General features: G+C 41.3%; 2 protein-coding genes across 2 annotated transcripts; one reads left to right on the plus strand and one right to left on the minus strand.

Annotated features, from left to right (window-relative positions):
- The first annotated feature begins 726 nt into the window (after positions 1-726).
- On the plus strand, positions 727-3,321 carry glrx (glutaredoxin (thioltransferase)). The gene is made up of 3 exons (XM_049020861.1): positions 727-1,067; positions 1,696-1,836; positions 2,870-3,321. The coding sequence occupies exons 1-2, from the start codon at positions 861-863 to the stop codon at positions 1,807-1,809; spliced, it is 321 nt and encodes a 106-aa protein (XP_048876818.1). The 5' UTR covers positions 727-860; the 3' UTR covers positions 1,810-1,836; positions 2,870-3,321.
- On the minus strand, positions 2,898-16,591 carry rhobtb3 (Rho related BTB domain containing 3). Its single transcript, XM_049020862.1, has 12 exons — positions 16,082-16,591; positions 15,201-15,468; positions 14,628-14,820; positions 10,482-10,639; positions 8,040-8,148; positions 7,450-7,830; positions 6,414-6,523; positions 5,590-5,692; positions 5,139-5,312; positions 4,834-5,000; positions 3,398-3,494; positions 2,898-3,016 (listed from the first exon to the last, which is right to left on the minus strand). Coding segments are annotated over exons 1-12 (1,881 nt in total). The 5' UTR covers positions 16,084-16,591.
- Between the last annotated feature and the right edge of the window lie 7,281 nt (positions 16,592-23,872).

Raw genomic sequence — 23,872 nt, forward strand, 5'->3', positions numbered from 1 at the left:
GGACCAGATCTGGCATTTTTGGGAAACGCCATAAAGTAAGTTACTCGATTGCCAGAAACTCAGAATCATTCAGTTAATGGTGCTGCAAGAAAGTCAAATTTATTACCAAGAAGAGATTCAGTAAATCACTTTTATGGGTCTCCAGAAGAAGATCTTCTAGTCGATATTGAATTTGTGTTTCTTTCCGGAAAGTTAGAATGTGTTTGTGAGAGACAGGGTACAGGAGAGTGGCAGGGGCGTGACAGTGGACGCGGGGTGACGTAATTTTCCCATAATGAATGACCTGGACATTCGTGGCGGAATCTCGCGATTCATGCATAATTTTAATAACCCGCCTCCTGGGTTGTTCCCTGTCTTGTGCCCATAGCCTCTGGGATAGGCTCCTAACCCAGAAGGATAAGCGGTCTGTAAAATGGATGGGTGGGTAATGTATCTATAACAGCATTAGTTTACGAAAAAACCGAACTGTATACGTTATAAGACGACGTGACGTCACAGCTCTGACCCCGATTTACCTGCCCTCCGACCTTGACTAGTGTTGGATATTTATAATTACATTATAGATATATACATTTTGGATATATAAAATTCTGACTATAGTAATAATTTAATTGCAGTGATCTAAAAAAAATTGCTACCAGGAATGTAATTTCCGATGTTTAAAATTGGATAAATATGGGTCTCACGACAACATTATCATGCACCGGATTTAATTAAAGTCATGAGTTCAGCTGAAACGAGTGACTAATAAAGTGATTAGAAACGCTGGATGGCGCTTTAAGGGAAGTGGGGCTGGTCGGCTTCCGACTTCACTGGGTTATTTTCTTTGTACGTCTTCAGCATCGTACTGTGATTTTATAATGGCGCAGGAATTCGTACAGAGTCACATAAAAGGCAATAAAGTTGTTTTGTTCATGAAGCCGCCATGTCCATACTGTGTAATGGCGAAGGAAGTCTTGTTAAAGTACAACTTTAAACCCGGACACTTTGAAATGATTGATATCAGTGGACGGAACGATATGGGAAGCATTCAGGACTACCTGCAACAGATAACCGGGGCTCGTACGGTTAGTCCTCGATGATCTAAAACAATGTTTGTCTTATTTGTTATATGTTTTGTCTTCGGTAATTATTTCCGATCGCGTTACTGATCCCGTTACCTTGTTATCTTAGTCCAGATGGAAAACTCCGGAAATAGTTTAAAATTAATATTAATACTAAAAGCAGAAGTCCAGCATGGTATAGTTACTGAGATCAGCACTGACCATCCCTTCCTTTTTGTTAGCAGAGAAGGGCTTGGTTTTATTTGGGTGTGGATCAGAAGTACTGCAGGAACATCGTGCGTGCTTATGGGGGGTTCGGGACTGATTCGGTCCCTGCCGGTGTTGAAACCAAACCTACGGTGTTGTACACGAGAAAAGAGTTTTGCCAAACATTCTTTCATTTTTTTAAATAATAGAAACCGTGCACACAGAGTGCTCCGTAATGTGACATAGCATCCGAAATACTGTCATGGCTGGATGGAAATTCCTTGCCTGCAATTATTTGCTGTATTCAGTTTTTCTGTTTCAATATCAAATGTCTGCTAATGTATGGTTTATAAATGGGAATTCTTTTGACTTCTTGCATATATTTATGTCACATATAATTTGATATAATTACATCACATCTATTTCCACAACTGTCTGTGCTTAGGTGCCTCGAGTCTTCATTGGGGAGAAGTGTGTTGGCGGAGGAACCGATGTCGAAGAGCTGGACAACACTGGGGAACTGCAGGGCCTGCTAGAAGCCGTCGGTGCCCTGCAGTAAACGCCTCAAACGCCCACAGCTCCCCAGGTATGATCCTCTGACAGCCCGGTTGCTTTTCTTAAATCAGGTTTTATTCATTCTGACAGGAGTCCAAGGTACTGTGTACGTCTACCCATATGAAGAAAAGGTACAATTAACTCCACGTGCTGGTAATTAAAAATGCAATTAAAACTCAGTCCTTTACAAATAAATAATTACAAAAACAATTATGAACAAAATAACTGAACTTGTTCGTTATAAAAATAGTTGCATAACCTTCAAATAACTATATGGCAGCAAATAAAGGTGTGTAGAGTAAATATTTAAGGTATTTGCGTGCTGCTGTGTTATTGACTTAAATAATGGCTATATTAAGCGCCTTCTTCCTTTGACAAAAGGAAAGCCTGACCTCACCCTACCTTAACTCCCCTGTTCATTTTTCTCTGATCAGGCAATTCACCTCTGTGTCTAAAGTGCATGCACAGATTTCTGTTCACACAACACACTAAAGAAACAGGTTAATTTATTCATCACTCTACGACTATCAGCTCAAGCAGGATCGCTTGTTATGGTATCGTCTATGTGTTTAGCACTGTTTCAAGTGTATTATTAATGTACAGAATATATAAAAATATGTTTTCTGTGGGTGGATCAATGGGCGGCACCATTGTCTCGCTTCCAAGGCAGAAGTTTGGAATCCTGCCTTTACTCTGTGTTGAGTTTTCATTCTTCCACGTTGGGGGTTTCCCTCCAAGTACAATGGTTTATTCTTGCCATCCAAAGACAAGAACTCAGGTGAATTGGGGTTTCTAAATTGCCTGTAGTGTCTGACTGTGTGACCCTATGATGGACGAGCCTCCTCTTTCGGGTGTACCCCAGCTTTGTGGCCTGTAGTGCCTGGGATATGCTTTAGGCCCCCTGCCTCCCTGTCTGGGATAGGTGGCTGAAAGATGGACAGATGGCCGTTTTCATCCAGACTCGTCTTAAGATTATCGGCCAATGACACATCACTGACTATGGGTAACAATGCTGACTGTAGATTTTCACCATGTGTTCCCCTCCCTCTCCTCTGTCTCTTCAGTCTGTCTGTTCCTCAGCGCACTTCCTGATCACATGACGGAGCAGCGTGACTTGCGTAGCTGCCGCCGGCACTGCTGATATTCGCTGAGCTGCTGCAGGTATCCCCTGGATGGCCACCGCAACCTCTCCACCTGTTCCCTCTCCTCCTCTGCGAATGTAGCCAGAAATATATGCTCCACCTATTCTGCTAACAGCCACTATCAAAAGGCAGTTAAAACATACCTAAAATGCTTAGCTGATGCATCTGTTCACCTTTTAGAATCAGAACAATGTTGTTATCTCAGTGGAAATTGCTTAGCACTAGTTTACTTTTCATGGATTACATATTTACCATGGATTTGATATGAATATGGGCTACGGTTCTGTACTACAGAGCTAAAGCCGATGTAATTGTGCTTTTCTGAATATTCTGATCTAGAAGCATGTAAAACAATAAATATGTATCAATCCAAATGTTACGAGTGCCATTACTGTGGTAAACTTCAGTGCGGTTGAACCTGCGGTGTCAAGTTTATAGGGAAGTGCTTACCTGACAGCTCCATGAAGTCTGGTTTGTGGCTGAAAATCAGATAGTTGTTGGCAATGAAGTGCAGGAGCCAAACGTAAAGCTGGTCTGCATTGTGGCACTGTCACAACCAGAACGTGCAGGTCATTAGGCGCAGAGTTTAACGTCAATTTACGCCAAATTAAGGCTTTGTCAAACACATAGTTACACGCAGTACAATGTGATGGTTAATGCTTGAGTTCCTAACTCCAATGCTGTCGTAACAGGAACATATATTATGGTAATTTTCCTAATTTACCATTAATACGGCAGCAAGTGTTTACGTCAATAAAATACATCTACGAATATTTTTTAAAATAAATTAATGGATATTCAGCTCAATAAAAACGTTTTATTGATCATAACTTTGAACTAAGCTCAATAAGAAATGTTTCACTAATTATGTACTAATTTATATACTAATTATATATTATATAATGTACTAATTATAATATATATTAATACTGTTTCATTAGATTAATGTATATTTAGTTCCATAGAAACATTTTGATTACTGTATATTTAGATTGGTAATAACATGTTTGCTTAACTTGCATGATTTTAATAATTACCGTGATAAATTGGTAATATTAAGGATTTTGCTTTATCGACTAATTGCAGAACTAAATATATCTTTTTATATATGTTACACATAATCCACATTTTCAAGCACAGATTGAAGCAGTATCTATAAATACTATTATGCCAAACAGGTACATATGGAGAATTGTTGTGTTATTAAATAACTATTAGTAAGATGGCTACTCACAGTCACCTGTTCCTTCTCAATACCCTCTACACAGTGATCCATAGCGCTTCTAGCAGCCAACAACATTATATAATTTGCTGCCTCTTGAAGCATTACAGCTGTTTCAACTTTGCTATGGTATGGTGGGATATTAAAACCGGAATATTCGCTGGATGAACCGGTATATTGCCCAGCACCACAAACGATCGTAAAAAACCAGGAATAATGTGCAACTGGCAGTAAGGTGACAGATGGTAGTGTAACATGCCAAACGAGGAATATACAAGTCAATATTTTCATAAGTAAACCTGTCATTCTAGCTTTTGCTTGAAGCTGATCCTTTCTTGTCCAGGCCTCTTGCACCATCGCACATTTAGCAGTCGATTTGTCAAATGTGACATACGACTGAGGTTTAGAGAGGTCAGATAAGGTCCCTCGAGTAATTGGGGTTAAAGGTCGTGTTCATGGGCCTGAGAGTGACATCACTCTGCCGGCCATTGGATGTGAACCAAAGACCTTCCCCTCACAGGCACAGGGTCTAACCCACAGAGCCACATGCTGCCCTACCACTTCTTTCCTCATTAATGACTCTGTCATAACCTTTTTTTACCCTTAATCACACGATTACGCTGACATTTATGGTAATGGGTTTAAGGTGTAAATCCATACGTACCTTTGCCCTGCGGAGCAGTCTGATGACACTGATGCCGGTGGTGCTGAGCTCCCTGCTGGGCATGCTCTGCAGGTAGGCACAGATGCACACCTCGCACAGATGCTGCAGACGCTTCACCTGGTACATCTCAGCGCAGACCAGCACAGCCATGGCATGTAGCACGCTGGCTGCAGAGAGAGACACAAATGGCATCCGAGTGAACACAGAAAGGTGCACCCTGGGAAAACCATTATCGGAGAGAATGCTGAGCCCTTTTAGCTATGGAGATGGGAGAGAAAACTGTTAGTATAAACCTATTCACCCACCTGGGCAGCATGTGTCAGTGTAGAGGTATTCAAGGAACGAGAGGAAGGTGTCCGAGGAAACTCCATGGATGGGCACCACCCGGCTCCGAGCCTCGGCGTACTTCCCACTGAACATGGCCGCCATGACATCACAACGTGCCACTAGGACCGCCCTGTGGGCTGGCAAGACGCTGCCTGAGGAGAATTCAGAGATGGAGACACTCTCAGAATGACGTTGCAACAGTCTAGCTTTTAAGTAAAGCATACATTTCTGAAACTTGGATGAAATATCTAAAATCATAAATGCTATTATCTTCGTCAATAAAATGTGTCTTGGTATTGGGGTGATATTTTTATGTATCCATTGTCCAATACACTACACAGGTACCAAGTAAATGCAGTGAATTTGTCTTTCTTAGACGTAAATATCCAAGTCCGTTATAAAATGATGGTAAATGGGCTGAAAAGTCACCTTGCACCATGAAAATGACGTCGGAGCAGAGGGGGGAGTTGAGCAGATTGCCCAGGGAGTGAGGTGGTTGTTGGGAGGAGTGACTGAGGGTGTCTCTTGAACCCTAAACACAGAGACATGAATTTCTGTCAGCCTTCTTAAGGAGTTTCCCCTCCTGTTTGGGGACAACCAAACAAAGGTAGATATCTCACAAAACATTTTTTTCTCTTCTAATTTCAATATATAAAACTTCTACCTTATAATAAAGGGAAAGAAAACTAAACTTACTCTTCAGTTTGATGATCTTCTATGAGCTCTATACCAAAGTTGTTTATGTGTCCAAAAATATTGCATGACATATACTGCAGTAAATACATTTTTTACTCTTCATAAGAAATGTTATTTTAATGTTACCTCAATGTTTATGAATTTTATGCATTTATTCAAATTAATACTTTTATTATCAAGCCTATTATTGCCTATCATAGCAAATAGGCAAACTAAAAAGGATGCTATCCGAACTCAAGTCCACCTTGCCTTATGCTGCAAATCAATAGTGTTCAAGCCCAATTGCTTCACAGACTGCCTGACCCAGCTCTCTCAGTTATACGTCACTTTCGATAAAAACATCTTAAGTAAATGTAAAATTTCTAATTTGTACATTTACGGAAATACTTTCCTCCCACTAAAAAGGAGTTAGGTTTTTTTTTTTTTAGTTTTAACAATGCTGCAATAAAAGACAAGAAAATTTCCATTTGCAGCTCCCGTTTGCTCCACTAGGTGGCACTGTTTCACAGCGCGTGCCTAGACAGATTTAGAAATGCTGTGTCACAAAGAGCAAATACCTTTTCCATTTCAAGAAAGGATCGGACTCTGTCCATGAGCTCTGCCACCGCCGCCGAGTTCTTCAGCTTCTCCGTCGCTGCATCCTGCAGTTGTTTCCACTCAGATGCCCCTGAAACAAAAGCAGGGCTACCAATGATATACATTTTGACAAAGACATGCATGATTAGTCAATGTCATAATTTTATACATGGTAACCGTGGAGGGGATTGCTTAAAACTATACAATATCGCATGGATGTAATACTGTAAGTAGGGTGGAGTGCAGTGGACAGCATTGTTGCCTCATGCAGTGTTGTGGGGTTTCCTCTGGGTCTGCAGGGACAAACAAACAGCCCACATTGCTGCGCCCTGCCAGCTCCCTGCCAGACAGTCTACATTTTAGCAAAAAACGTAGACTATTTGGGGGTCTCCAAGGACCAGGTTGGGAAACACTGATCTAAGTTCCTCACCACAGTCCAAACTCATGCACTTAGGTGATCTGGCATCTCCAAGCTGCCTTAGTGTGCATCTGAATCGGACTGGAATCACATCCAACCTGTTCCCCTGCCATGTGCCTTGTGGTGCTTGGGATAGACTCACCCCCCCGTGAGTCTGAAGTGGATTAGTGGTTGGATGATGGCAGCATGAACATTGCACATAAATGCAACCTTGTTTTTTACAAATGGCAGTCTTGTATCCCATCTAAATATATACTCTGCTCATAAAAAATATCCTTATGCCAATAAATTGGACAGGGAAAGCCCCAACAAAGGCCGGCTTTAATGAGGTGAAACTGAAGCTCGCTTTCTGTCCTTTAAAGATAGAACGGTAAGTATATTAGCCCCTATTACATGTCTGTATTTTCAAACAGGCCGTCAGCTTAAAGGATAGGAAGCTGATACACATCTGCTTTTATTTGCAATTCCAGAGTAAAAAAACTGGGAAAGAGAAGCTCTTTATGAACAAAAGGTGAGTAAAAAAAAAGAGAGAAAATGAGGAGAGATGACAGAGCAAAGAGTATGAGGAGGATCCATAGTGCCAGCTTCCGTTTGTTCACCTCTATAGAGGAACTTCAGCGTCTCCCATAAACACAGGCAAAGCAGAGGGTCCTTCACCACTAGGCGAGATAGATGTCCAGGGAGGGGCACGTCCGTGCGGGGGGGCTCATCCAAGCCCCCATCCCACCTGGACAGCAGGCCTTGAATAGCGTCCTGGCAGCCGCAGCGGGACACTGGCCTGTCCCGGGATTGTGCCCCCAACAGCAGATGCCGAAAGTAAGGGCTGACAGAGCACAGCACCGCCGCATGCGCCCAGCCCAGCTCCTTTCCGGAATCACCGGCGTAAAAGGCTACGTCAGCGAACTGGACTCCGCGCTCCAGAAGCCACTGCAGATCCCGCGAGAAGCTAGACTCCTCCACTCGCACATTGGGTAGCCGGGCTAGACAACAGAAGATAGGAGAGAGTTCTGGGTTTGGGGCTGCCGATCATGTTACGCATTGATTTTCTAACCCCTATCGAACTCCACTGACTCTCACCACAAACATTAATTCAGTAAAACAAACAGAATTTTCCAGGAAATAACATGTTGAATGCAAGAGGCTAGAGTTAGTAAGGCAGTCCCGATATGTGGGTGGGGTCACACTCTACCTGGCTGCTCCAGTTGTGGTGGGCGGGGCTCACTGACCCTGTGGCTCCGCCTCTTCTCTGGCCTCTGTTTTGCCTTCTGTTTCAGACACTGGACTATGAAGTACTCCAGCTAAACTCAGACACACGGAGGCTTACATTTAACAGGGCTGCTGCAACAGCTTGCAATACCACTGCACACATTAACTTATACTCAAGGTGGTCCATCTAGACATGCAATCAATCTCATTACTTTTCTTATGACCATTCTCAGTACCATATCTTCTAGTAGAGCTACTGCTAACAACGTATACAATGATTAGGAGCACGGAACAATGTACAACTAGATATTGATAATTTGACAGCTGGCTAGAAGGTGTTTACTTGGGCCGGCAGCATAGCATATCATCTAGGTAGGTTTCATTACTTGGTTTGAAAACTCAGACATACTTTGCTCATTTATAGCTCATTTAATGTCCATGCAGTCCTCCACAACTTCACCCATTACATCATTTCATGTTTTTACCATTAAAGAGGTTTATTTAGTCATTAGTTGGAACAGCGCAGTACATTGTAAAAATGAAAAAAACAGGCCATTTCTATACCTATTAAACACTTAATTATTAATTACACCAGAGATCAACAGATGTCACAAAATGTACCCTAAACTTTGATGGAATTATCTAAATAGTATATATTTAACATATACATATTTTAAATAACCTGCAAAGGAATAAGATTCATTAATTGGACAAAAGTATTGGGACACACCTCTTAATCACTGAATTTGGGTATTTCACAGGCTCAATCCCACAGGTGTATATAATCAAGTACCTACCTATGCAATCAGGTTTACAAACATTTGTGAAAGGATGGGTCCTTCTGAAGAGCTCAGCGAATTCATATATTGTCATAGGATGCCACCTATGCAATGAGTCATTTCTTCCCTGCTAGATATTCCACAGTCAACAGTAAGTGGGATTATTGCCAAAATGGAAGCATTTTCGAACAAAAGAAACTCAGCTATGAAGTGGCAGGCGACGTGAAGCAGGGTCACCGAGTGCTGAGGCACATAGTTTGTAAAAATCACCAGTGCTCTGTTGACTCATTACCTGCCTGCTTGCAATGTGCCAACTATAAGGTTTGGTGGATTAGGGATAATGGTGTGGGGTTGTTTTTCAATGGGTTGGGACAGGTCTCTAAGGTCCAGTGAAGGGATTTCTTAATGCCTCAGCACACCAAGACATTTTGGAGTTTGGTGAGAATGAACTTGACTGGCCCACATAGAGCCAAACCCCATCAAACACCTTTGGGATGGACTAGAATAGAGACTGCAAGCCAGGCCTCCACGTCCAACATCAGGGCCTGAATTCACAAATGCAAAATCTTGTGGAAAACCCTCCTGGATGAGTGACAGCTGTTACAGCTGCAAAGCGGGGACCGACTCCATATCGATGCCTCTGGATTTAGAATGTGATGTCATAAAAGTTACTGCAAGTATGTTGGCCAGGTGTCCCAATAGTTTTGTCCATATAGTGTATTTGGATCTTTAAATTTATTCCGAACAAAACACTGTCTTCTCTGTGCAGTGTGTTGTTAACATAACATACTGAATATTACCCCAGAGTTTTCGGGGGCAAGGACATGTTGTGTAGTCCCAATTAATATCATACATCTATTTTAGTTATAGCTGTTGAATGAGATGAAGATTCGGTACGTTTCACAGCAGAATGGCCACTGGGCGCATTTCCATACTCAGCTTCAATACACATGTGATTAATCAAGGCGGCTGTATTACAGGAGTTATATTGAAAACTGAAAGGAGAAAACTGGATGGAAAAAATTAACTGGAGCAATGCTGACTGGGTCTGGAAGCCCGGTGGCCCATCTTATCCAGAAAGGGCCGGTGTGTATGTAGGTTTTCAATGCAGCTCTCTAATTAGATTACTAATTAGAGGACTGATTGGCTGAAGAGTCCTCACACCTGGGTTTGAACAGCTGACCTACAGGTTACCCCAGAAACCTGCACACGCACCGGCCCTTTGCAGATAAGACTGCCCACCGCTGCTATAAATCCATCATTTTTATTTTGAAAGCATTTTAGTCAGAATGACCGGAAATAATCAATCAACCTATCCAGTGCTTAATTAGCAAGAACTAATTGCATGAAAAACCAGGTTCACAGCTTATAAGAGTGATGTGTGACTTGTACGTTCCTCGTACAGATATATATTGTTTATTCCATCCTGAGCGATATTTCAGCTGGTGGATCAAAATTTGCTTACCACTTCAAAAGTTACATTAAACTGATCTACTTGGGATGCAGGGATTTGCGGAACGACCTTCAGGTGCCAGATAGTTACTGCACATTTACTGCTACAGCTTCTGGATCTACTTTTGTGCCTTTTTGTGCCTGAAAACACGGACGAACAAACTGAGAAATGCAGGCTCAGCCTGGACACTCACCACACCCCCAAAATAGCGTCCCACGAAGAAGTCGTTGAGCGAAGGCAGCTCAAGGTAGGTAGCCCCCAGATCTTGGGACAGCTGCAGGCCCTCGCTGTGTGGCACTGAACTACGCCAATCAGAGGCACACAGGGGGCATGTGCAAGGGGGGCTGTCCTCTAGGGTGGGGATACAGGAGAGAGAGCAGGGCTCACACATGCATCAATCAGCCATAACATTAAAACCACCTGCATAATATTGCGTAGGTTCCCCTCGTGCTGCCTGACTCGTCTGAGCTCTGACCCGTCTAGACACGGACTCCAGGTGTCCTGTAGTGTCTGGCACCAAGATGTCAAAGTCAAAGAAAACTTTGTCATTCAGACCATACAATTGGAGAGTGTATAGTAGAACAAAATTACGTTTCTTCTGGCTCAATGTGCAAAACAAAACTAAATACTACAGGCTACACGCAATACAGATCTACACGGAGACTACTATTCAGGACAGAGGTAAACAGCAGATTCTTTAATTCCTGTAAGTTGCGAGGTGTGGTCTCCATGGATTGGACTTGTTTGTCCAGCACATCCCACAAATGCTCGATCAGATTGAGATCCGGGGAATGTGGAGGCCAATTCAACACCTTGAACTCTACTTCATGTTCCTCAAATCATTCCTGAACAATTTTTGCAGTTACCTTGCTGAAAGGGGCCACTGCCCTCGGGGAAATACCTTTGCCATGAAGGGGTGTACTTGGTCTACAACAATTTTTAGGTAAGTGGTACGTCATGGTAACATCCACATGGATACCAGCACTCAAGGTTTTCAAGCAGAACATTGCCCCAAGCCACACACTGCCTCCATCGCCTTGCCTTCTTCCCATAATGCATTCTGGTGCCAGCAGCAAGTAAAGAACAAGTGAAAAACACGTATGCCCCCAGCCATCCACATCTGTAACAGAATACATGACTCATCATCCCAGGCCACCTTATTCCATTGTTCTATGGTCCAGTTCTGACACTCACAAGGCCATTGTTGGTGCATTTGACGACGGACAAGGGTCAGCATGGACCCTCGGACTGGTCTGCGGACATGCAGCCCCATACGCAGCAATGCACTGTGTGTTGTGACACCTTTCTATCATAACCATTAACTTTTTCATCAATTTGTGCTACAGTGGCTCTCCTGTGAAACCAGACCAGACGCTGCTTCCCACACATATCAGTGAGCCTTGGGTGCCCATGACCCCATCGCCAGTTCACCAGACGGGACTTCCTTGGACCACTTTTGGCAGGTACTGACCACTGCACACTGGAAATACCCCATAAAATCTGCTGTTTTGAAGAAAGTCTAACCCAGTCATCTAGCCATCAGAACTTGGCTCTTGTCGGAGTCGTTTACATCCTTACACCTCCCCATTTCTCTTGCTACCAAGACATCAGCTTCAAGAACTGACTGTTTGCTTCCCTAATATATAACAACACCCAGGTCGGGCGCCACCGTAATGAGATGATCAATGTTATTCACTTCACCTGTCAGTAGTCTTAATGTTATGGCTGATCGGCATATAAACATACCCGTACAGATGCATACATAATCCGACATCCTGGTACTAACACAAGCGATCAGAAAAGAGGAAATACCTTTCACTATCAGTCCGTAAAGAGAGAGACAGGCCAGTCAAAGCCAAGATATAGAATAAATCACAGCCTGTTAAAGTCCAGGAATGGTAGGAGGTGGCCTTCAGAACATAGATTCATTACCAAGGGAAGATGACAGCTACAAACAGCGACAAATAGCTACAAAGTAACAACAGTGCTGTGTTTTTATTAAGCTCACACACCATTCAGACGGCACGCGAAGCTGATCTGTCATCCGTTTCATGTCCATTGTTGGAAGCATATAGCTTTGTCAGCGTGACAAATGACAACCAACTATATCCATTTTTATTTATTACAGGAACACACATATAAATAAATGGGAGATATCCCAGTGTTTATGAAGTATTTAATAGTCTCTGTTATGTTTCAGATTTTCCTGTTGCCTCTCCATTTAGACACAAACTGCCATATTTACCCCTCTGCTCCTTGTAGAACCAGTTGGGTGTAGCCTGAAAGCTCATTGTGCCATGGATCAGAAATACTTGCTTATGGCAGATATCGTCATTAAACATCCAATCAGGACCAGCGATCAACGTGAAATGGCCATTCTGGTTAATCCATATGATGGGAAGGCTTCTAAAATCTAAAACCTGATGTATGGTGTTGATGACTGTGTTGACTGCACGTCTGACGGTGAGGGACAGCACGAGCAGAGCCGCCAGCAGTATTTCTAGTCCAGAGTCAAATTCCAGCTTTCACATTTGGTTGAAGTGCTCAGGCAAGACGCTTCAGCATTTAGATGTGCCGCAGGTTTCGCGATTGTGCGTCTGCCCCTCTGTCCTATTCCTGTGCCATGATTTTCTGACTCTGAAACATCCTGTTCAGCGATTCTTCAAGTACCAGGTACAGTGAGAGCGTCACACGCCCCCAGGGCTTCTGCCATTCTTTCCGATTAACGGGAACTTTGATCAGGAGCTGCTTCTTCAAATCACTCGAGAGAGAGATCTGCTCCTGTTGCGGCACCTACTGACTGTATTTCTAGTGGCACGTTACCTGTAGGCACAGCAGTAACATTACACAAGAGGAAGAATGAGAGGCTTCTTGTAGCAGGTTTGTATCTGGTAAAATAAGGTGTCCAGATAGAAGACAATTAGACCAGGGAAATTTACTATTTTCTAGACTGTTTAATTCCCATAGTTATTTTACGGCCAAAAAGAAAAAGAACAGACAGCAGGACCCTTCTGGAGGGGTTTTGGAAACACCTCATAGTTCTATAATTGAGGAGTAAAACTTAGTTTTTTATATATACTGTTAAGCTATAAAGAAATAATGTGCTTAATTATAACTAACCCTGAGCTTCTTTCAATTACAGCAGAATCTAGTTCCCTTGTGATTTTATTTAAATCTTGAAAAACATTTTTGCAATGATGATCGTGATTTGAAACATTAACATTTGAATACATTGATTTTGAAACAAAATCCCGAAAATAACATGTTTTGAGCTCATGCTACATGTAATATGGAAGGTCATGTTGTAGGTGACTGAAACGCCAGTATTTAGGCAAATGCGGCATTTTGTCCCAGTAGACACTGGTTATTTCATTACACATAAAATCATTATTTGTTTCTTCCATCAGCCAAGACAAATATGTGAAGCATACGGCACAGGAACAGAGAATATTTAATTTGAATAAATATTAAAACAGCTATAACATATTACTCACTTCACTGACATTTATGGTAACAAATCTAGCATGCATGTCTTTCATCAGTATCGCGCAAAGGGCACAGCCTCATTTGTTTTAATAAAACATGCATAAATTGCAAGTAATGCTGCTGCACGAAATTAATTCATTTTATTTAAGATACAAATCCTCAGATGAGCATCTTACATCCAGAGAAGAGCAAAAACAGATCGAGCCAAAGCACAGCGCAAAAGTCTCGGGCAGTCAAAGGAAATGTGTAATTACCTATTTATCTAGGTAGTAAGTGTATATTTGCTCAGAACAAAAAAAAACACAATTGAACATCAAAATATGGCAATTACAAGTAACACGATGAAAAACAAATAGGAATTTCTCCTTTACTCCAGACAATTACTGATATTTTGTTGAATGACTAGAAGAACATCACTTTGGCTCCTAAACTTCTCCTCAGGGGCACCTCAGCCATTCCATGTATTTGATAAATTTCACCACAAACGCAATTAATCAATTAATAACTTAATTAGTGAAATAATTCACTGAGGTACTGATTAGCCAAACAATGGTGTGCCAGTAATTGAATCAAAAAATATACTGGGTGCTGGATGGTTGCTGTAAATACTGGCGTGACATTCAAAGAGGCTTTGAAATGGTTAAGTTAACACACTGATAGACATAATGTCAGTTTTATGGCACCATGAAGACCATTTATACATCACTTCCTTTGACTGTCTAAGACTTTTGCATGAGTCTGTAGATCAACTAAGTAACAATGAGGTATTAGCAAATCGTCTTATAATAGGATCACCCTGCTTCACGTTCAGGCAAAGAAAGCAAACGGAAACTGATCGCAGCAGAGCACTTACCATTAAGGCGTGCGCCCACAGCCGCCACAACGACAGGGATGGCCCAGTGACGCAGCAGGGGGCGTATGCGTGGCCCATAAGTGTCTCGCAGCTGCTGGAAGGTGAGCTTGTCATTCACGGAGTACTTAATGACCAGAATGTCAGCCTGTTCCAGCAAACTCTGCGTGGTCACCCAGTTACTGTCAAGAAGATCCTAATTGAAGGGACAGAAGAGATAGAGATTTTACACTAGCAGCAATATCATGATTATTTGATCAACCAATCAGTTAATAAATCAATCAAATAATGGTTTATTGTCCCCAAGACACAGGTTTCCTGCAACAGTCCAAAGACATGCAGTTAGGTTAACTGGTGTCTCTGAGTGTGTGATTGTGTGTGGGCATGCTTGTATGTGCCCATCCTTCTGCACCGTCAGGCCTCCCCGTGAATAATCGTTTAGAAGATGGATAGAATATTGGCTTAGCCTTCTTCCTGGTGGACTAAGTGAGTCACAAAGTGAGTGTTCTCTGCAAGCCTGACCCCTATTTCACCTTCAGCCATCGAGAGGGAGCAGCTGGGCCCTAGGTCACTCACCCAGCGGGGGCAATCGTGCAGCACCACCCTGACATCACCCAGAACACGGGCCTGGTACTCGGCAAAGGCCGTGTTCAGTGTGTGGTGACATGGGGCGGCGATAGCCCCCTGGGGGGCGCCGTCCACCACGTCCCAGCGGCCCCTCATCACGCCCACCATGCCCCAGCCCAGGTAGCTCCAGAGCAGGCCACCCTGGCCGTGTCCTGGCTCCTCCTCCGTGGCCCCGTGACCTGGGCGCTCACACCCCAGGGCTACAATGTGGATAGACCTGAGCAATCGGCAGCAAGTGGAAGAAGCAGAAAGTCATGTGGTGAACATAACTGACTCACTGAAATGTGTGAGGAAATGTTTTAGATAGAAACAATATGTTAGATAGATAGATAGATAGATAGATAGATAGATAGATAGATAGATAGATAGATAGCTTTGTGTGTGCAAACAGGCAGTATTCATCACAAAAACATGTATAAATTGAAATAAGTTGGAGAAATAAAGTGATCGGCTGGATTTTATCAGAGAATGAAAGCATAAAAGCAACATAAGGCGGTATTTTTGCAGTCAAGATGAAAAATAAACGCACTATGATGGGGAGAATAAAAAGTACAGTCTTTATTCTGTTGCTAATTAACAATGCTTACCACGAAGACAAAGTGATGCATTATCACTGGCGGCAAGGTAAAAAAAACCGAGCGAATGACTCTAAAGTCATTGTTACTAGAATGGTAAAAGAAATATTAAATTCATATTGTTGCTTTATTTTACTATGTCATTTTATTAATTACACGTGGTGCAATAACGCGTGCAAGCGAAACGAACAGATAAAAATATAGTACAATTTTACCATGATTTAATACTGGATATGAAACATAAGGGTAACTTACATGGTCACCCCGCCTCGACTCTTTTGAAGAAATCCTCGCAAACACGTACCCCAGTGCTAAGATTTCACATTTAGTCTGCGGAGAAATGGTTTTTTTCCCCCGCAGTGAAGGTCGGGATTTTTAATCCCGCATATCAGTGATTTCAAGAACGGAATGAAAACAGAAGAGTTTTGTTTTCTTCTGCCCTTGTTATTGTCGTTCATTCATAAACAGCCCAGTTTAAAGCGTCCTGTCCGCAATGGAGCCGCAGCTCAGACCGTAAAAACACAACAGCAAAGAAAGAAAGGAGCAAAGCGAGCCCGCACCGCTTAGCAGGACACTGCGCTTAAAGCAGCCTAAGTTTAAGGAGCGAAACGGGAGCGGAACGCAAGAATAAACAGTACGGGATCTTCGGCAACACACCCCGCATCATAGTCCATCTTTAAATGACGTCATTGAGAGAGAAAAGAAGAAGATCATCAGGTAGAAACATAAGAGGAGCTGAGAGAGTGAAGGGATCTTGTTGGTGGGAGGATCGAGGGTCCTGACTCAGCAAGAGCGGGGATCCGACGCGGCAATTACAACAGCAGGGCTCTCAGCTACACACTGCCGTATACTTATGTTAACACTCCCGAAAACAGCATTTTCAGCCTTTTGGGTTAATTATTGTTAATTCTGGCAATCCAGTTGAGCGAATTGGCATGGGAGGAGTTTTGCTGTATGGTTCGGAATACTAATACTGGGCTATAATGAGGATCCAGTATCACACAACCCAAAAAAGGCAGACAAACAAAAAAGTATTTCTAATCAAAGCGATGTACTGTATAGGCTGTAGTTACGATATTATACGACGAGCATTGTTTTAAGCATGATTTGACTATCATCTTTGTGAAACATAGCCTAGTAATTGGAAAAAAATGGATTTATAAAAATATTCTTAATACCAAAGTAAATAAATAAATTATCAGCACAGAATAGTTGCACGTGTTCAAAAGAGGTTATTTCGGGTGAAACCGAAAACAATGCTGATATTTAGCCAAAGGTCGGTAATGTCCCGAATCGCAGGTACCACCGTATACATTTTTCTACGACGCTGAACTCGTTTTTCGCCACGAATATATTGATTCAAACCTTTCACTCGAAACAAAGAATAACAATGAATCTGTTGTTCAAGATGGTGAAATAGGCTTTAAGCCTAATGGGTTGAAGGCGATATGGAAGAAGATGAAATAAAAACTACACAACGTTGACCTAGAGATTATTATTATAATTACAGTGACGTCACACACCTGACAGTCTACAAGATAGACAAAAACATTTGCATTGTCCCTGGGAAAAAAACGGCTGTAGATCTTAAAAAAAATCGTAAAGTGCAACCAACAGACGTACACAGCTCCTTCTCCATTTCGAGTGGTGAACCATGTCACAAAGGTCTCTGGGTTTAAACATGCATTAGGCACCGTTCAAAGAGTCATCATGTACATGCACACAGTTGATGTATGATGAAATAACACCTTTCGCTGATGATTTGTTTGATTTTTTTCTGTTATGTTTCAGAGTTGGGGTGGCATGGTGGTGCAGTGGTTAGCACTGTTGCCTCACACCTCTAGGACCCAGAGTCTCCGCCTGGGTTACATGTGTGTGGAATTTGCATGTTCTCCCCATGTTGTCGTGGGGTTTCCTCCGGGTACTCCGGTTTCCCCCCACAGTCCAAAAACATGCTGAGGCTAATTGGACTTGCTAAATTGCCCGTAGGAAGGCATATGTGAGTGAATGGTGTGTGAGTGTGCCCTGCGATGGGCTGGCCCCCCATCCTGGGTTGTTCCCTGCCTCGTGCCCATTGCTTCCGGGATAGGCTCCAGACCCCCCGCGACCCAGTAGGATAAGTGGTTTGGAAAATGGATGGATGGATGTTTCAGTTGCTGTAAAAACAGCTTTATCATAAACGAAGTTCAACATCTGAGAAATCATTTTAAGATAAAAATGATTTTTAAAAGATATAACTAAGGACATGATACAAAAGAGTTCAGGTTTTACTACATTCATCATGAACATTGTGCTACATTCTCAAATATGTAATTTATTTTAAAAATACATTAGTCACAGAGATTTTGGTCATTGGTGGTATTTGGACACATATTATATGTTAATATAGTAGTTGCTCAATTAACTGCTTCTTTGGAACAAGAGTCATCATCGAAGAGGCATCTCAATGAATGAGAAGGCGAGTAAAGGTAATTTTTGTCTAAATAATCCAATATATCTTTTATATAATTGATCTGAAATAGTTGCACACGGTCACCTGAGGCACCATGGGGTAGCCATTAAAATGAAAAATCCGTCTTAACCAGAATGTCACTGGTATTGCAACATATCTGTTATACTAGTGACTAATGTTAATGTCATAAATGACCAATGATCAATTAAAAAGCTGAGTGGTATGGAAATTTGATTTTTGAAATTTTAGAAAATTTGATTTTTGTTAATAGTTTATTTTTTTGTTAATTTTGCCATTTTGTAAAAGAAAATAAAAACACGTATTCCATCACTGGTATATACTTATACTGTCATGATAAAGTTTGTATTTTACATTAAAAATATATTTGGAATGCTCTTCATTTTGCAAGTATGATAAACAAGCAAGCAGGCTTTACAGGCCATTTGCACAAGTACAGTGGATCACTTCTCTTCACCAGGCCCATCTTGCTCTCCATAGCTTGGACGTCACAGCGCAAGGGCAGCCAATGTGCAGCACCCCTGGACCTGGGGGTTAAGGGTCTTGCTAAAGGTCCCATGAACATGTGACTATTCTGCAGAGGCCAGGGCTTAAACCAGCGATCTTCTCATCACAGTAACAGAGACTTTAGCCCATTGGGCCATAGGACACGATAACTGATATATTAAGGTGGTTTCATTTTGGGATTAATGAAATTGATTTTTGAAAATGTATCCCCTTCAATTCCCCCTCTAAATGAATGACCCGCATATTCACTTAGTCTTACACATAAATTATAATTCATGTTATAAAATGAACTGCAGTTGTAATAATGGGTTTTTTTGTTTTGTTTACACAGTTGACAGTCCAATAGGTGAGATGTTTTTTCGGAGCAAAATGCCACATTCAACATAGGCCAATGCTGTATGACTTATACATACACTGGATGATGAATATTAACTTAAGCTTGGAGGGATGAAACCCACTGTGGAAGCCAGTCATGTGTCCTCCAGCTCTATACTGACCAGCACAGCAGCGCAGTAATCAGCTCCAGAAGCCAAAAAAACGAGGTAATCATTTCAATGGCCCAATCAGAGACGTTCTCTCAGGCTCATCACTTACAGAAATGTTACAACCACCACAAATGGATCAAGAAAATTAGTGGAGATCTTTATAGAAGACTTACATGATAGAACTCTTTAACAATCTCAGTCTCTGTTATCATCGACTATTTTGTACATCATATTTCATTATAACCACCATAAATATTACTAAGAAACATCAAAGCTTGTGATTTGTTTTAAATAAAAAATGCTTTATTTTTAAACAAAAACTCATAATCACCAAGGCAGAGTGGGAACAGAAGAAGACCAATTTTCTGACATCAATTTCTTCAAAAATATTTTTTTCATGTACAGATTTCATTTCTTTGAATACAGGGATTTAGATTCAATCGAAATTCCATCACCCTGAACCTTGAGTGTTTGGTACTTAAAAGATCGGGCATCACAGTGACTCCATCAATTTTTCTTTCCATACAACTACAGGCAGCCAAAAGACTTATGAGATAAGCAATGATTTCGCAAATCAATTTGAACTAGTCCACACTGGGCAGGTCTGTTTATGCTCCCCAATCCTGGTTTTTCAGCAGCTTGGCCCATGAGAACTACAAGAAGATCTCTCTGTTCGGTACTTCTCCGTCTGGTAGTAGTCAGACTCGATCCATCCAGGCATTGAGGACAATATGACAAAAATGTCTCCATCCACCTCCTTGACAGCATGCATCCTTTGCTTGATTCCCTTGGAATACCACCTGGGTGTTGGCACATCGTCTCTCGGATTCGTGGCTTTGTAAATGCCCTCCCCTTCTCTCAGAGTGATTTTATACTTGTGTGATGGACAAACAATACATAGTTTGTTGTCAAATTCCTGTGTGTAAAACAGAACACATTCTTACACAAGATATCTAAAATCACAAATTACTCTGATATAGATATAAATAGTAGTCAGTAGCAGTAAGACTTGGGTATCACTAAAAGGTTTAGTTTCACACTGAAATGTCTTGCCTCAATGTCTCCATTTTCCAGTGAACCTCCTGCATCTGTCAAATAGAGTACAAATGAAAAATAATAGCAACAATAATAATACTAATAATAATAATAATAATTGCATAAATGTTATAGAAACAAAGAAAGAAATATTATAACAAACATTTGTGTTACATATTTTCTTTGATGGCCAAAAGTTTTTTTTATATTTATGTACTACATTGGCAAAAGTATTGGGACACTCCTCCACATCGTTGAATTCAGGTGTTCCAATAACTTCCATAGCCACAGGTGTATAAAATCGAGCATCAATGCATGCAGACTGCTTCTACCAACATTTGTGAAAGAGTGGGTCACTCTCAGGAGCTCAGTGAATTCAAGGGTGGTACCGTGGTGGGATGCCACCTGTGCAATAAGTCTATTCGTGAATTTTCCTTGCTACTAAATATTTTACGGTCAACTGTTAGTGGTATTATAGCAAAGTGGAAGCAACTGGGAACAACGTCAACTCAGCCATGAAGTGGTAGGTCGTGTAAAATCACAGAGCGGGGACAACGCATGCTGAGGAGCACAGTGTGCAGAAGTCGCCCACTGTCTGCAGGGTCAATGCCTCCAAACTTCGTGTGGCCTTCAGATTAGCTCAAGAACAGTGCATAGAGAACTTCATGGAATGGATTTCCATGGCCGAGCAGCTACATCCAAAACTTACATCACCAAGTGAAATGCAAAGCGTCGGATGCAGTGGTGTAAAGCGCGGCGCCACCAAATGGAGTGGAGACGTGTTCATTGGAGTGACGAATCACACTTCTCTGTCTGGCAATCGGTTGGACGAGTCTGGGTTTGGCAGGTGCCAGGAGCACAGTACTTGCCTGACTGAAGTTTGCTGGAGGGGGGATTATGGTGTGGGGTTGTTTTACCGGGGTTGGATTTGGCCCCGTAGTTCCAGTGAAAGGAATTCTTAATGCTGCAGCATTTGAAGCCATTTTGAACAATTTCATGCTCCCAACTTTGTGGGAACAGTTTGGGGATGGACCCTTCCTGTTCCAATATGACTGCACACCAGTGAACAAAGGAAGGTCCATAAGGACATGGATGAGCGAGTCTGGTGTGGAGGAACTTGACTGGCCTGCACAGAGCTCTGACCTCAACCCGACAGAACACCTTTGGGATGAATTAGAGCAGAGACTGCGAGCCAGACCTTGTCATCCAACATCAATGCCTGACCTCAGAAATGCTCTCCTGGAAGAATGGTCAAAAATTCCCATAAACACGCTCCTAAACCTTGTGGACAGCCTTCCCAGGAGAATTGAAGCTGTTATAGCTGTTATAGAGTGTGCCAACTCCAAATTAAAACCTATGTATTAAGAATGGGATGTCATTAAAGTTCATGTGTGTGTAAAGGCAGGTGTCCCAATCCTTTTGGCAATATAGTATATTTCACCATCTGTATAAAAGATTTATTATAATATAACAACCTTTCTTTCCACTTAGTTTTCAATTCTGTGAAAGGAAATGCACAGTAACAACTGAAGATCATAACACGTACGTTCGGAATGTTCAGGTTTTGTACAAATCCAGACCAACATTTTGTTTTAACCAGCCAATGGAACATATAGAGTCACACTAACAGAGTAAACAACTAGTTGGTTGGAACAAAACTTTGGTCTGGATTTACACTTTCTGGACCTGAACTTTCCACCTCTGGTAAATACATGTTAATGTAAATGAAAGAAAAACAAATCAATAAAACAAAGTGAATGTACCAAATATATAAAAATGCAGACTGAATCTGTTGCAACAGTACAATACAATTTGCAATCTACAGAAATGTAATCAATTTACAACTAAGTTTATACCTATTCATTCAGCATGATTATAGAAAATGAATACTTTACTCATCCTATTGGGGAAACTGTATAACACGCACAGATAGGTGAGACCAAGCTTAGGGTTCATAGAACAAGTGCCCAAGGAACATCTGGGACCCAGTGGTAGCATAGGTTTGCTGTCCCCTGGGTTTGAACCAGTGACCTTCTGATCAAACCCACAGAGCTAAAAACACATCTTATTATACTTTTAAGATAATTTCTTTTGTGTGCACATCAGAGACAACAGCGCAACACAAATTACAATGTAGCATATCTTGTGAAAAAGCTCAGCTACAGTTATTATTGTGTGAATCAATGTTTTGTTTGATGCAGTGACAAACAGAGCAAAAAAAAAACTCAGTTTGCACTTAGAGAGTTAGTGTCACTGGAAAAAAGAAACATTACTTGTTCACCGATAATGATAATGAGTTTAACATTGTCTAAAATTTCATAATTTGAAGATTTGAAGTGATCTGTTTTTGAGAAATGTGTGATGTTATTATACTTACGATAACAATGCAAGTCCATGGCGTAGAATTTTCCTTGGTGGTGGATAACAAGAATATCCCTCCCATGAACAAATTTTGTTATCCGTTTTGTCATAATTATTTCTTCCTTCTTCCCAATAAAGTACGATTCTGCTAGCTCCTCCCACTTCGCTGTGGCAGACATGACTGATTCCAGTGGTGACCCTCTTAACCTGCAGTCCTTCTTTAATTAATGCAATAACAGTTTGCATTTTATTGTACACTGCACTGAAATTCAAATATTCAGAAAACCAAGTATTTTTATATACAATAAGGAATACTGCACCAGTTAATACTTGTAAGAATTCCAAGTAATGCCACAAATCATATTAATTTTTATCCTTAGTAACTTTTAAACTTTCAGTGCACTACAGTTACAATTCCTAACCTCCCAGTACAATAGTCCAAAAACGTATTTCACTGGGGTGGAAAATATTATGAAATTACAAACATTATTTACCAGTACAAAACATCTTATGAAACTGTTTATAGAAATGTCAAATACGTTATGCTTTGTCCATGCAAATTATACGATGCTGTATGAAAAAGAAGAACCATTTGGTTTTAAGGGGATTTTTGAATTCCTTAAGTGGTCTTTATTAATCACCTGTGGATTTACTAAAAGAGCTATAATGCGGATATTTTTGTTGTTGTTGTTGTTGTTTTAAGCTTATAATTCAGACCCATTTTGAGTTCAGCTTAAATACTGTAATATCTAATAGTACATAGCCCTAAATGTTATTTACAGTGTCGTGGGACATTTACAGTGTTTTCTTAATTTTGTATCTGTATGCTTAACACCAGATACTCTTTAAATGGCATATTCTACCACACTGCAACACAAAAATGTAACAACTTTAAGGCATCGTTAAGAAAATAAATAAGTCAAAATAGATGTCGTTATAAAAAATAGATTCCTCTGTCGCCACTACTTCAGTCTGGACCTTTTTTCTGTCTTCGTTTTAAGTCTTACCTTTAAGATGCCCCGTCAGTTTAAGTCCCTTCTTCTTTGTCTTCATTCAGATCGAGGTTCATTTGAAGGGCTTGCTGTGTTTCGTACACGTGTAGATAACGGGGCACCTTATCTGCGTTACACTGAACTGGACGGTTATTTTTTTATCTCTTTCTTATAATCTCTTCTTCTGAACTGATCA

This window comes from Brienomyrus brachyistius, chromosome 7 (genome assembly GCF_023856365.1).
Source record: "Brienomyrus brachyistius isolate T26 chromosome 7, BBRACH_0.4, whole genome shotgun sequence".
Lineage (NCBI taxonomy): Eukaryota > Metazoa > Chordata > Actinopteri > Osteoglossiformes > Mormyridae > Brienomyrus > Brienomyrus brachyistius.

Coding starts and splice junctions, on each gene's coding strand:
- rhobtb3 (XM_049020862.1), bottom strand. Junction 14,821..15,200: donor TGCACGATTGCCCCCGCTGG/GTGAGTGACCTA, acceptor CCCTTCAATTAG/GATCTTCTTGACAGTAACTG. Junction 3,495..4,833: donor GACTGCTCCGCAGGGCAAAG/GTACGTATGGAT, acceptor TGGTTGTGACAG/TGCCACAATGCAGACCAGCT.
- glrx (XM_049020861.1), top strand. CDS start 861: ATGGCGCAGGAATTCGTACAGAGTCACATAAAAGGCAATAAAGTTGTT. Junction 1,068..1,695: donor AGATAACCGGGGCTCGTACG/GTTAGTCCTCGA, acceptor GTCTGTGCTTAG/GTGCCTCGAGTCTTCATTGG.